At 39.8% G+C, this 12,991-nt stretch overlaps 1 protein-coding gene across 1 annotated transcript in view; it reads right to left on the reverse strand.

Moving 5' to 3' along the window:
- The window catches only part of LOC139721246 (peptidyl-prolyl cis-trans isomerase B-like), a 73,796-nt gene that overhangs the window by 53,910 nt on the left and 6,895 nt on the right, over positions 1–12,991 (reverse strand). Inside the window, exon 2 of the mRNA XM_071632568.1 lies at positions 6,653–6,746. Coding sequence (XP_071488669.1) covers positions 6,653–6,746 — 94 coding nt within the window. The remainder of the gene's footprint in view (positions 1–6,652; positions 6,747–12,991) is intronic.

Consider the following 12,991-nt stretch of genomic DNA (forward strand, 5'->3'; position numbering starts at 1 on the left):
TCCAGCATGTCCAAACGGTACATTGTCTTTCACGCCAGGCCAATTTGAATACACATACGTACACGTCATGTGAATGCCCCATAGAGAGGTATGCTATCGACCGTGCTGCTACAGTCAAGCAGCGCACGCACGCATAAGATCTCTCCGCAGCAGACGACGTTAGGCAGTAGGCCCTACGCAATACGATATAGGTTCTGTAATACAGTACGTTCTCACCGCATACGCCGCGCTCGCTTTGGAGCATGAAGGCGCCATTTTGAATTCTGCAACGATAAACTCCGGACGCGAATATTTCTTTCGTACATGGAAACGCAATGGGACATAAATTATTCATAAGTTGAGTTGAAATTTTGAAGTGCGCAAGCGCGTGGACTTGTCTAAAATTCTATAGCTTGGCCAATTTGTACATGATGAACACTCTCGCATACTGTACATATTTACATACATGATCACGTGTGATCACTGCGTGCGTACGTACGCAGTATACGTGCTCGCTATTCAGCTTACATTCGATTCGCAGTTCATGAGCGCCCTACGTAACCCCGCTGGAAATATGCGGAGCGGAGAGCATCGTGATTGTCAGCCAGGGCAGACGGCGTGGATAGGAGAGCACGTACATGCGTAGTTCGCGTGAAATGTACAACTTTACAAGTCACAACCTCCATAGGCTTGGAATTGATGCCACATTACCACTATTCGTACATGCATAAATGGCCAAATAAGAGCTCTTCCCAAATGTTTTGCACGACCTTTTTATGGATCGGGTAGGTCCTACTACTACTAGTGATCGTAAATACACCGTTACCACAGTAGGCCTACACCTAACTATACACAGCCCAGTCGCTGTACGTAGGTACGTCGCGACAGGGCTGTACAGGCGGGACCACGAACCACGAAGAGAGCTCTGTAATCGGCTTCCGATCGCTTTCAATTTTGATACTTAAGATCATTTTTGTCACCTCAAACTCATCTAATACAATCTTCAATAATGAGACTCTATATCTATGCTATCAGTATTCAAATTTACGTTATGAAACTTACTGAAATTGATGATTATATCCAGCATGTCCAGACGGTACATTGTCTTTCACGCCAGGCCAATTTGAATACACATACGTATACTCGAGTACGTGATGTGAATGCCCCATAGAGCTGTATGCTATCGACCGTGCTGCTACACTCAAGCAGCGCACGCACGCATAAGATCTCTCCGCAGCAGACGACGTTAGGCAGTAGGCCCTACGCAATACGATATAGGTTCTGTAATACAGTACGTTCTCACCGCATACGCCGCGCTCGCTTTGGAGCATGAAGGCGCCATTTTGAATTCTGCAACGATAAACGGCACCCGGACGGTCAGGAATTGCGCCAGAAATTGTCATTTTTTTTTGTTCCACGGACTTATCGCAAGGGCTCTCTATGGACCCGGTGTGGTGAACAATTCTTCTGTAATGCAAGCATGCATTTAGCGTAACGTCTTCTTTGTAGAATAAAAGTATAAATTTTCATAAGTTTTTTAGTTGTGTTGAGGTTCCCCACTTTGAAGCTGCATGCCTCGCCTGTCAGACGCTGTATTCGCACAGCGTACTTACAGCGTCTGGTCGGGCTAGCCTACACCGTACTTGGCTATGATTTAAGAAGCGGTCGTGTATTCACAATCGACTTCTCAGTGCTGCCAGTGAACATGGTGACTCGAGCATCTCGAGTGCACTTTCGAATTACAACGATAAGATCATTACCAATCCACATGTAAACTAATAATGGTAGACCGAACTTCAGTAGAGTCTAGTTCTGTGTTTTCAAACATATTAGACGTACGTGATATGTGAGCGTGATTGTTGTATCCGATGTAGGCCTACAGGGTGCTATGTGTGTGCAATGTGATGTGTGTTCATAGAGCTATCGCAAGCGACAGTTCAGTTTCCTGCGCATGTTCTTGTTCATTGATCGGACGAACCTCGTGAGTGCAGTGACATGCTTACGCACAAACGTTTGTACATGCACAACACACACACACACACACACACACACACAGGTATTACTAGAAATAGCTAGCTCGCTGCATCGGGCATGCGCTGCATGGGTGCACAGAGAGTAGGCCTGTTCGAGTCGAGTCTGTTCATTGTGTACAATTTGGCCAAGCTATACAGTTTTAGGATGAAGTCCACGCGCTTGCGCACTTCAGTCATTCAGCTCAACTTATGAATAATTCATATCCCATGGCGTTTCTATGTATGAAAAAAAATATTCGCACCCCGGGCGGTCAGGAATTGCGCCAGAAATTGTCTCTTTTTTTTTTGTTCCACGGACTTATCGCAAGGGCTCTCTATGGACCCAGTGTGGTGAACAATTCTTCTGTAATACAAGCATGCATTTAGCGTGAGTAACGTATTCTGTTTGTAGAAGAAAAGTATAACTTTCATAAGTTTTTTAGTTGTGTTGAGGTTCCCCACTTTGAAGCTGCATGCCTCGCCTGTTTGACGCTGTATTCACAGAGCGTACTTACAGCGTTTGGTCGGGCTACACTAACCCGTGACGATGTAACGTTAGGTCTAACTCTAACGTTAGATGTATACTCTGTTGTGTGGTCTAGAGGTCTAGTAGCTCTAGTACCTGGTACTTAATTAAGTAACATGGTTAAGCCTAGGTACTAGACCTATTAATGACTAGATCTGGGTGTCTAATGTTAGACCCTTATTACGTCAGACGTCTAACACTGTAGGCCTATAGTACTCAATAGTGAGGTGCCCGCACCTCGCCAGGGGTGCGAATAACGCCACCCTGTTTAAAATTGTTACAAGCGCACTGAATCAAAATTTATGCCCGGGACTGTGTTCAGTATCAGATTTTCCATCGTCGGAGCGTATTGTAATTTTATTTCCAGGGTGCACAGTTACTAGTACTACGGGACTACAGCTTCGAGAGTCTGTGCATAGACGCTGGGCCGGTCCACTGCATGCAATGCCGCACCGGCCTCACGCGCTGGCTCTCTCTGACTTTTCGAGCCATGCATCCGCATGAGTAGATGCTGTCGCGGCTGGCTGCCTGGTGGCCCGGCGGCGCGGCGCGGCAGCACCAACCTAGGTGCGTACGTAAAGATTTGCGTGCGTTTGCGTGTTTTGAGAGCACTAGTACACTGATCGTACAAAAATTATCGAACTACGCAATCGAATGCAGTCGATAACGCCAGGCGACTACTCTTAGATCAAGGCGCATGTAATTTTGGCGTTTTAAAGATTGCTCTATTTCTTTTTACATATTGCTATATCTCTGTATGTGAGTAACGTTGCACTCTTATACTAGTATTTGATAGGGATATTACCAGTACAATAACCTACATTGTCAGAAAAATAAATTTCTGGGTACAGATACACTTTAATGACACCAATCTATATCAACAAGGTCTTAGCCATCGATCAATAAGGGATGACTTGTACAGCGTGTTTCCATTGCCTCATCGAAGCATTTTAGAATGTGAGTCTGACAATGAAATTACTATATGTGTGAGCTAGAAAAATAAACGGGGAATGGCCCATATATCTTGCAACAAATTCTGCTGTAGTTGAAAACAAGAGTTACTGTGCAATTCTGAATTATCAAGAGCATTGTGAATGCAGCAGTCACCATTCTGGGACACTTCTTTCTCCTTATGCAGTCAAATTCTGCTATAAGTGGGTGACATTTTATTAATGCATGCTGAAACAAAGTCCACTGATCTTGACCGCTGATCTCCCCTCTCTGCACAAAATTATGTTTTGTTTTGTTTTGTTTTGTTTTGCGTTTCAGTCATATCGCTATCCGCATCAAAGGATAGCATCTATTACTGGACGTACCATTGGAGGGCTTGAGTCAGGAAATTTTTGTTATTGTTTTTGCTACATTATGTGCTACATTTTACCACTTGCCCTGGTCATTCTAAGCATCTCAATGTTATTCATTTGTATCTTCCTGTTTCTTTGATAACACCATTGGATATTCCTTGCTGAAATCATGTCTGGAAAGTAAAATGTTTGACCAAAATACATGTACAGTGACCTTCAACCTTTGATCTTATGTTGTTGTTTTCTTTCATACAATTTAACCATCACATCTACTTCTCATGTAGCACGCCCAAGGTAGGCACCAAGAAAATCTAAGATGGACAGCAAAATGTTGATACCTCCTGTATTATTTAGGTATACAAATGACAAGATTCACACAGAGTCGGGATTTCAGTTCAAATGCATGTTACAGCATGTTACAGTGTACGCAGTGTCTGATTAGTCTGGACCCATAGCAAATTTTAATATGGTCATTTCATTTGGCATGGTTCAAAATATGTTTAAAGAACATCGCTCTGTCATGCTTGTAGGGTATGTTAGATTGCAGCAATTTGTCCCGTCGTGTTTGCTGCAACATGATTTGGGAAATGGTAGTACCATACGTAGTTGTCTCCTTCAAATTGTGATGGCAATGATGACAGTCTTCCATATAGCCGAACTTCTTGTATATGTTGACTGAATTTTAATTTTTGTATGTAGATGAGAAAGGGAAGTTAATGATGTAGGTGTGTCATTTTGTGTGCTATTCTTATTGGACTGTGTCGTCCATACTTCAGTGTATGTGAACTGTATAGCACAATTATAATATTGCTGGGTTAAATACTGTAGTACTAGTTTTCCCATTTTATGCTTTGTTTTGACAGTATATTGAAATAATTTAAGCATGTTTTAGTGTACAGCATTAAGAGTGAATGATGAATTGATATTAAATTTAATGACTTGAATATGATATCATGCCCTTTATTCTTGTCATTTTCATTATAATTATGTGAGTCTATCAGTGTTGTAAATAAGTGTGATTCCTGGCCTTACATCTGAGTACTTAAAAATGTCTGCTACAATGCTCATCCTGATTTTGTAGGCCCTAGCTACTGCGCAGCAGAGAAGACAATACGATTCATACCTTGGAGCATTTTCTGTCTTCTAATATTCTCGAATATTGTACACGTGTATGTATGTATGTATGTATGCGCTTTGAGCACTCTGTAGAGTGGATTTAGCGCCATATAAATTCGTATTATTATTATAATAGTAATATTGGATTGAACAGCTGTTTATACGAAGTATTGGTTTGCCATTAATATGCATTGATTGATTCTGCATTAGTTATATAAGAGCTGAAAAGCACCGCTGTTATCAAATGCTTCTCTAATGGTATACATTTTTGTGAAGCTGCCTTTCTTTGTAGTATTACATACCATTCTATGCGAGGACCAAATAATCATTAGCCAGGTAGTGCCGTGAAAAGAGCTAACAATACCCGAAATATCTTACTCTTCAATAGCTAGCAATGAAAAACATTCTCAGCGAGTACTCAAATTGTTGTGAACTTTACCGATCGAGATCAACTTTGTGTCACCTCAGCGCGCGCTACCAAATTTGTATTGTGCTTTCATCCTTGTTGTCCTCCTGACTTTGTTTTTAGTTGGTTTGCTGTTCTACTGTATCCCAATTCTGCTTTGAATGTCGACGATATCTAAATCGAATTTAACAAAACGTCAACAGTAAAAAGAAAACTGCCTGATTGTACGCAACATGTACATGTACATGAATACGATATGCTTACTACGTACATAAGAAGAAGCAACACTCGCTGTGCATTGTTGGATAATGCATTTTGATTCTTTTTTTCGGTCACCGTTGAGACTGTAAAATTTCGCGTCTTTTTCGAGAAAAAAAAGCGAACGAATTATTGCGATCTGGATCACGACCACATCTCGCAAATATTTTGGTTCACACTGTAGAAATTTCTAGATGCAACGAGTTACTTTGACCTCAGTGACGCTAATTTTTCACTGTTATGGGCCTCTCCACGTAGCAAAAATAATACTGTAAAAGAAAAATCGGATGCATTGGTCACGTCTGCTTGCACAATGTAGAACACACCGTCACACATACTACATGCAATGCACATTATGTACAATACATATATGTGTGTCTGGTATGTTTATGCCAAAACAATATTTTATGTGTCTCTACCGTAGGCTGTTTTCTATTCAATTCAAATTTTCATTCTTCTTTTTCCAACAAAACGTAACATAGAATAAATTTCAGGAATTACATTGTAAACATAAACATTCGACTTTGCAAAAGATAAATGATACAGCCAAACATTAGAATGCATACTGGCAAAAAAAAAAATACACAGTTACGCTTCAGTTGAGAAAAAAGAGAATTGAGAGGTCAACCAAAAGCAAGCTTGTATATTATTAACCACAATATACAAGCTTTACACTGTTATGCAGTGTAAAGGAAAAAATACAAGTTTAGAACATTTATTATGATTATTATTGGTTGGTTCTAAAATAACCCAACTTGGAAATTGCCGGACATTTACAGCTATGAAAAAATTGTCGCAAGGACTCGCCACAGTGATGACTCCCAGTCGTCATCGAAGCCTATCGTTTACATGCATTTGTCATAGAAAGAAAAAAACATGAAATTCACAGGTTGTTCAAATTCAGGAATGACATCTTGCAACACTTTAGCTAAAAAAGTTATGACCTGTTAAAGATAACATGTGTTACAATAAATTTTGATTGCCTTGTGTCACCTTCCACATAATATGGCGCTGTTCGGTCAAAAAAGAAATTAAGTAATATTGGATTTACCTCCTGTTCCATCACCTTCGGTCACGTCACCCATCTGTATCACGAAGTCGGGCACTATACGATGCACTTGAGTATTGTTGTAACTCAGTCGTTTCTGTGAAATAGTACAAAGATATCTACGGGTACTCATTAGTGTGTTTTCCTTCCCTTTGACCATTACATCCTTCTCTCTCTCTCTCTCTCTCTCTCTCTCTCTTTCTCTCCTATGATGTTTACTTCTTCAAATATACCATCTTCACAATCGACGCTGTCAGTGTCAAGATTCAACTTACACTGCAAAAACATCGGTGTTAGATTTAACGCCATTGACAAAAGCGAAAACACATATGTGAGTGAGCGAATCCACCACACTCAACTTTTCCTACAGACAGGAGTGTTAGAATGAAATGATGTAAACAAAGCACGGGATTATACAATTTCGCCTGTGCTGGTGTAAATAAAAACCAGTGCTTTGCCTCCTTTTTTTTTTCAATGGTATCCAAGTATTGCACACGACGACTAGACGAGTTAGTGTATGATATTATACCTCGTGCCTGCAGAGGATTTAAAAACACTTTAAAAAAACTTTCTGATAATGCGTTATCTCTAAAATGACGAAAGAGCAGGTGCATTGCTTCAAAAACGATTCTTTCCTCCTGCACAGGTCCTTTATTTTAGAATCAGACATTATAATCAACCTATTGCGATTAATGGTTTTAGTAAGTAATGCCGGTATTTACTGCTGGAGGATTATATTATAATATTTCACCTGCAAATTCCATTACTGCTTTTGTATAAAGTTCCTGTGTATTTCATATTGGCCGCCGACCGATCAGTGTAGCCGGTTTGAAACCGCCCGGAATCGGTGGCTCATCAGTGGTGTGATACGCCGCGGTGACGCGATCGTGATTTTGCATTTAATTCTTGATCGGATTCCCTATATCAGGGTGAAAATCGCAACATAAAAGTGGATTTGCGGATGGACAGGTTTTATTCCGTGGAGAGGTGTGGATGAGTGGTAAAGTACTCTGCCTCTCACTCCATCCCAGCGGGACAAATTCTCTTTTTTTTTCTCTCTTTCTTTTTTGTTGGAGTTGAGTTAAACTGGTATCTCAACTTTTAGGCTATAAAGCGTGACCATTTCATACGATAACGTCAACTTTATACATAGGCATCTTAGTAATGGAAATTAGAATCATAGCTCATATTTCAGAAAGCCTATTTCAGGGTCAAAGTGATCCTTAAAACACTTCAGTATCATATTTGATTTTGTTTGTGCGAGGACCTCGTGCAAAATATACAGTTACGGAGCCTGTAACGCCGATTTACTCCCACACGCGCACACGCGGATTTCCCTATGTTTTGCATCTCAGAAACCGTTTGATTAAACGTGCTCAAATTTTATATGTATGTATGTTGTATTTTGTTCTGTAAAATTTTGATTACTTCATTCTTTATTATAACAGCACATTTTTCTAAATGTACTGCTATGATTCGTAACTATCCCCTTTTCAAAGCTAGCTATCATGGTCAACAGAAATCTAGTCATCCCCACCCCGACCCCCCCCCCCCCCGCGTTTTACCTAACTCGTCTAAGTGGCGAGTTTTAATGTCTCATCGCTATTAGATGCCTTTTAGAAGATATACAGCTGTCTTTATCTGGAAACAATGGTTTCCTTGCCTTCGGAAAACAAAAATAAATGGATGAGTGGCTAATGTATTTTGTACTTTCCTACCAATGCAAGGTCAATGAACACTCAGATTCCTGAATTTATTTCTAATAAACTACTTTGTCTCATACCCAACCCATTTTCCCGCATGTATATATTGTGGGGCAAGTCTATAGTGTTTACATCGATAATGCAACATTGATAACGTAACCGTGAGACATTAACCAAGTGCTTTTAATGAGCCGGGGTTCCGCCGGGCAAAGGACAGATACACAATTGCAATGGATGTGTGCACCAAGTCGCAATGGGTGCAAGTCACGAATCCGGCGCCCACGAGTCATACAGCCCACAAGCTAGACACTTTATACCCCCATCTCTCTAGACGGCGATTCCGCTACGATCATCAAAAATCGACAAAGCGCGGCGGATCGTGGCTTGATCGCTTAAAAGCCCCCTCACGCCTGAGCGAATGTAGGGGGACAAAGGAGGACGAATGGGAAAAACGCACGAAATGCGCGCGAATTCAACGATTTCAAATAAAACTGCCTTCAAATCATCCGATTATAAACTAAAGTCAAATATGATTAACGAACGGTAAGCGAAGGATAAATATGACTTGCGAAGGATAACGATTTTTCGGTTCACTTCTTTGAGTAAATTTATTCATTTCCAGTTTTATTTAACCAGGGTAGCCTCGTCAGTTATAAAACTGCTTTCAATGAGGGCCCTGCAAATGGGTAAAAACATACAAATACAACGCATGACATTTGAAAACAAAGGTTTACAGATAAAACTGCAACTGACAAAACATAAGTTCAAAAAATAATTACACATTTGATAACAACAAACTTAGAATGTCTTTAAACATAATCATTAATACATCATTAAAAATATACGTTATATTACACACACATATCTAAAATTATCATATAATAATTTCCATGAGTATAATAAAATGAAATGTTCCTTAAAAACCAATTGCACAATGCATAAACGGATAAAGTGTTTAATCTCATTTCTTATTCCCAGAATCACTCCAGTCATTACACAGATATCTTAACAGTAAAACGGGCGGAGTACGAAGAAGAAAAGAAGAAGAAGAAGATTTGCAGAGGAAGAAGAAAGATGAAGGAAAAGGCAGTAGAAGAAAAGAAAGAGATAACTAAAGGAGGAAGTAAGAAGGGAAGGCACTCCTAAAGCATGATAAAGTAAATGTGAACGGCTTACAAACAAACGTCAATACCAACAAAATCTGCTACAATCGAGAAACAAAACACATAAATCGGATTACACTGTTTTTTACAATTAAGGGATGGGCCGCGTGTGTCCTCTCATTGATACTCGTAGTGCACTGATTGTATTTAGTTGCCTTTGCTCAGGTGTGAGGCTGTTCCATTCTTTGGTGCCCACGTACTGGAAAGTGCGTTTGCCACTATTATTCAAAATTTGACAACCACCTTCAGATAGAGATGCATTTGTCTTTGACCTAGTACCTACTGTGTGTGAGGGCTTTGCAAAGCGTTGTGACAGATATGGAGGCGCGATGTTGTTAACGCACTTAAATACCTCACACATTCTATGAACATGTCTCCTTTCTTCAAGGTTCTGCCACTTTAGATTCCTGAACATATCAACAATATGTGTTCTAGGGTGAACACCCACTATCATCCTCGCCATTCTTTTATGCAACAAATCCAACTTTCTCAATAGAGCCAACGAGCAGTTTGACCATACAAGATCACAATAATCGAATTGGAGCATTATGAGCGCATTGCACAATACCCTAAACACTTCATTTGGAACACATTCTTTTGCTGTCCTTCTCAAAAAACCAATCTTCTTAGATATCTTTTTTGCGGTATAACTTACATGTCTTTCATATGTTAAATGTTCATCTAGCAGTACACCCAAATACATAAACTCTGTTACTCTTTCGATCTCTGTATCGTCAACTGAAAGTTTCATATTACGAAAGTTTTGAGTGCGTTGCCTTGATCCAAAAAGCATATACTTTGTTTTACCGGCATTCATTGTTAATTTAAGTGTCTTCAACCAATCATTGACAGCACTCAAACCTTTCTGCATATCATTCTGTAGTTCCGTTGTTGATGAACCTTCAAATAATAAAACTGCGTCATCAGCATACATGTGGATTTTACAGTTGACTTCTGTCACTGCTTCCGGGAGCAAATTTATATACATGACAAAGAGCAGCGGTCCCAAAATCGAACCTTGTGGTACACCGTGCTTAATGATCATACAGTCAGACAAGTCTTTACCAATCTTGGTTTTCTGCTTCCTTTCAGTCATATAAGACGAGAACCATTCAAACTCTTTCTCTAATATACCGACATTCTGTAAAACATGTAATGATATATTATGGTTCACTGTGTCGAACGCCTTTTTAAGATCGATAAAAAGTGCACCAGTCACCTTTCCTCTGTTCATATTTGTTAGAATATAATCGGTAACATCTAATACCATTGACTGTGTGCTATGTTTTGGCCGAAAACCTGATTGCTGATCACAAAAAAAAAAATCAATAGTCTGTAAATAAGCATACAGTTGTTCATGGACCGCTCTTTCTATTACCTTCGACATTAGAGGCATAACAGATATTGGTCTATAATTCTCAATTTCGTCACGATCACCACTTTTATGTGTGGGAGTGACTACTGCAGTATTCCAATTATCAGGAAACTTACCCGTCATCAATGATACATTTATCACGTGAGTTAAAGAGTGTGTAATGGCTGAACAACCTGCTTTTAAAAGTTTACACGTAATACCATCAACGCCTACAGCCTTTTTACTTGGCATTGTGCGAATCTGCTTATCAACAATTGACACATGAACAGGTTGAAAATGGAAGCGAGATTCATGTGAAATTGCTTTTGTGTAAGAAGGCATATCATCAGTATCAAATTTTTCTGCTAATTTATCTGCAACAGACACAAAATATTCATCGAACTCATTAACTAATTTTTCTCTGTCATCTGACATGGGCATTGTGTTTCTTTTTTGTAAATTGTGGCTTCCCTTAATATATTCCACAATTTAGTTGAATCATTTTTATTTTCAGTGATCTTTTTCGTATAAAACATTTTCTTCAAATATTTGCTCATGTTATTAACTTTATTTCTCAAATTCTTTGTCTCTCTCCAGTCAGATTCAGTTCGAGCCTTATAGAAAACAATAAATCTCGCTTTCTTCCAAGTTCAATCATCTCCCTAGATACCCATGGGGCTGTATAATTCGTGCGTACACGGATAGTCTGGAAAGGAGCATGAATATAACAAACTTCATTAAATAAAGTTGTCCACAATTCTAGTTCCTCATCTACGTCTTCACATTCCTCAACTCTGTGCCATGGTTTCCGCAGCAGATCTAGGAGAAATTTTCCTTCATCAAAATTCTTAAAATTACGGATACGAGCATATTTCACTGTTTTACTTTTACAACATTTTGTATTCCTGCTTACAACTACCATAAAATGATCACTCAGACCAAGAGGAACGACATCCACTTTGTTAATAGATTCAGAGCGAGAAGACAATACCAGGTCAATGCATGTCTTCGAATTTTCAGTAACTCTTGTTGGAGATGTTACTAGTTGCTTCAGTTGGTATTCACAATATAAATCATCTATTTTAGTATTTTCACTCGCACATAATACGTTATAATTAAAATCCCCAACCACTAAAATATCATTAGATATCATTTCAGTCGAGTCCAATATTTTTCTCAATTGGTCTAAAAACATATTATCTTTTCTTGGGAAATATATTACACCCAGTACAAAAGATTTGCTAGACGTCGGCGATATTTTTACCCAGCAAGACTCAAAGTCAATGTCAGTAACATCTGTAATATTGATCACTGTGAATGAAATCTTGTCCGATATGAAGAGAGCTGTACCTCCGTGAGTGTCTTTCCCTGGGCGGTCATATCGCACAAGATTATAGCCATTTATTCGAAGCTCGTTGTCTAATATGCCATCGTGCAACCATGTCTCACTAATGGCCATTACGGCGTACTTAGCCTCAGATGATAAAATGCGTATATGTTCTATCTTTGGGCAAATACTCTGGGAATTTAAATGAGCTATACTGAGTCCCGATGTCTTGCCTTGCATATTTATATTACAGTGAGAATTCGGGCATCCAGTATCAGAAAACGAATGTCGAGGGTAACTTAATGGGTTAGCAGAATCACGACATTGATTTACGCTGTTTTCTTTCCTAGTTGATTCTATTGGCGTCTTTGGTTGAGGAGCATTCTCGCAGTCTCCAGGCTGTCGATCCAATCCCGTGGAAACACGTGGCCCTGTGGTTGCCTTCGTCGAGGGTTTCGGTGCCCGTGAAAACCCTGTTGTTGCAGCTGTGGTAGTGAAATTCTCCGCAGGTGGCGTATGAAGTTACGGGCAAGTTGTACAACACCGGCTCTGTTCAAGTGAACGCACTCTCTGGCCAGGTGAGAGCGAGGTCGAATACTTCCATTGTCAATCACGGAGTATCCTCGCTGATTGGCTACATGTTTCGGTTGGGCGTTGACATTCTCGATCATTGTTGATTCATACGGGCTTTCGTCATTGCGATGCGCTATGGTTGAAAGCACTATCTCGTCGATTGTCGTTTTGACCTCGTCGCACAGGGATGTAATTTTCGCCATAATATCATTTTCATCATCC

The sequence above is a fragment of the Diadema antillarum genome, unplaced genomic scaffold (genome assembly GCF_040938485.1).
Source record: "Diadema antillarum isolate AM-2024a unplaced genomic scaffold, OU_Dant_1.0 scf00000140, whole genome shotgun sequence".
In the NCBI taxonomy this organism is placed as follows: Eukaryota; Metazoa; Echinodermata; class Echinoidea; order Diadematoida; family Diadematidae; genus Diadema; species Diadema antillarum.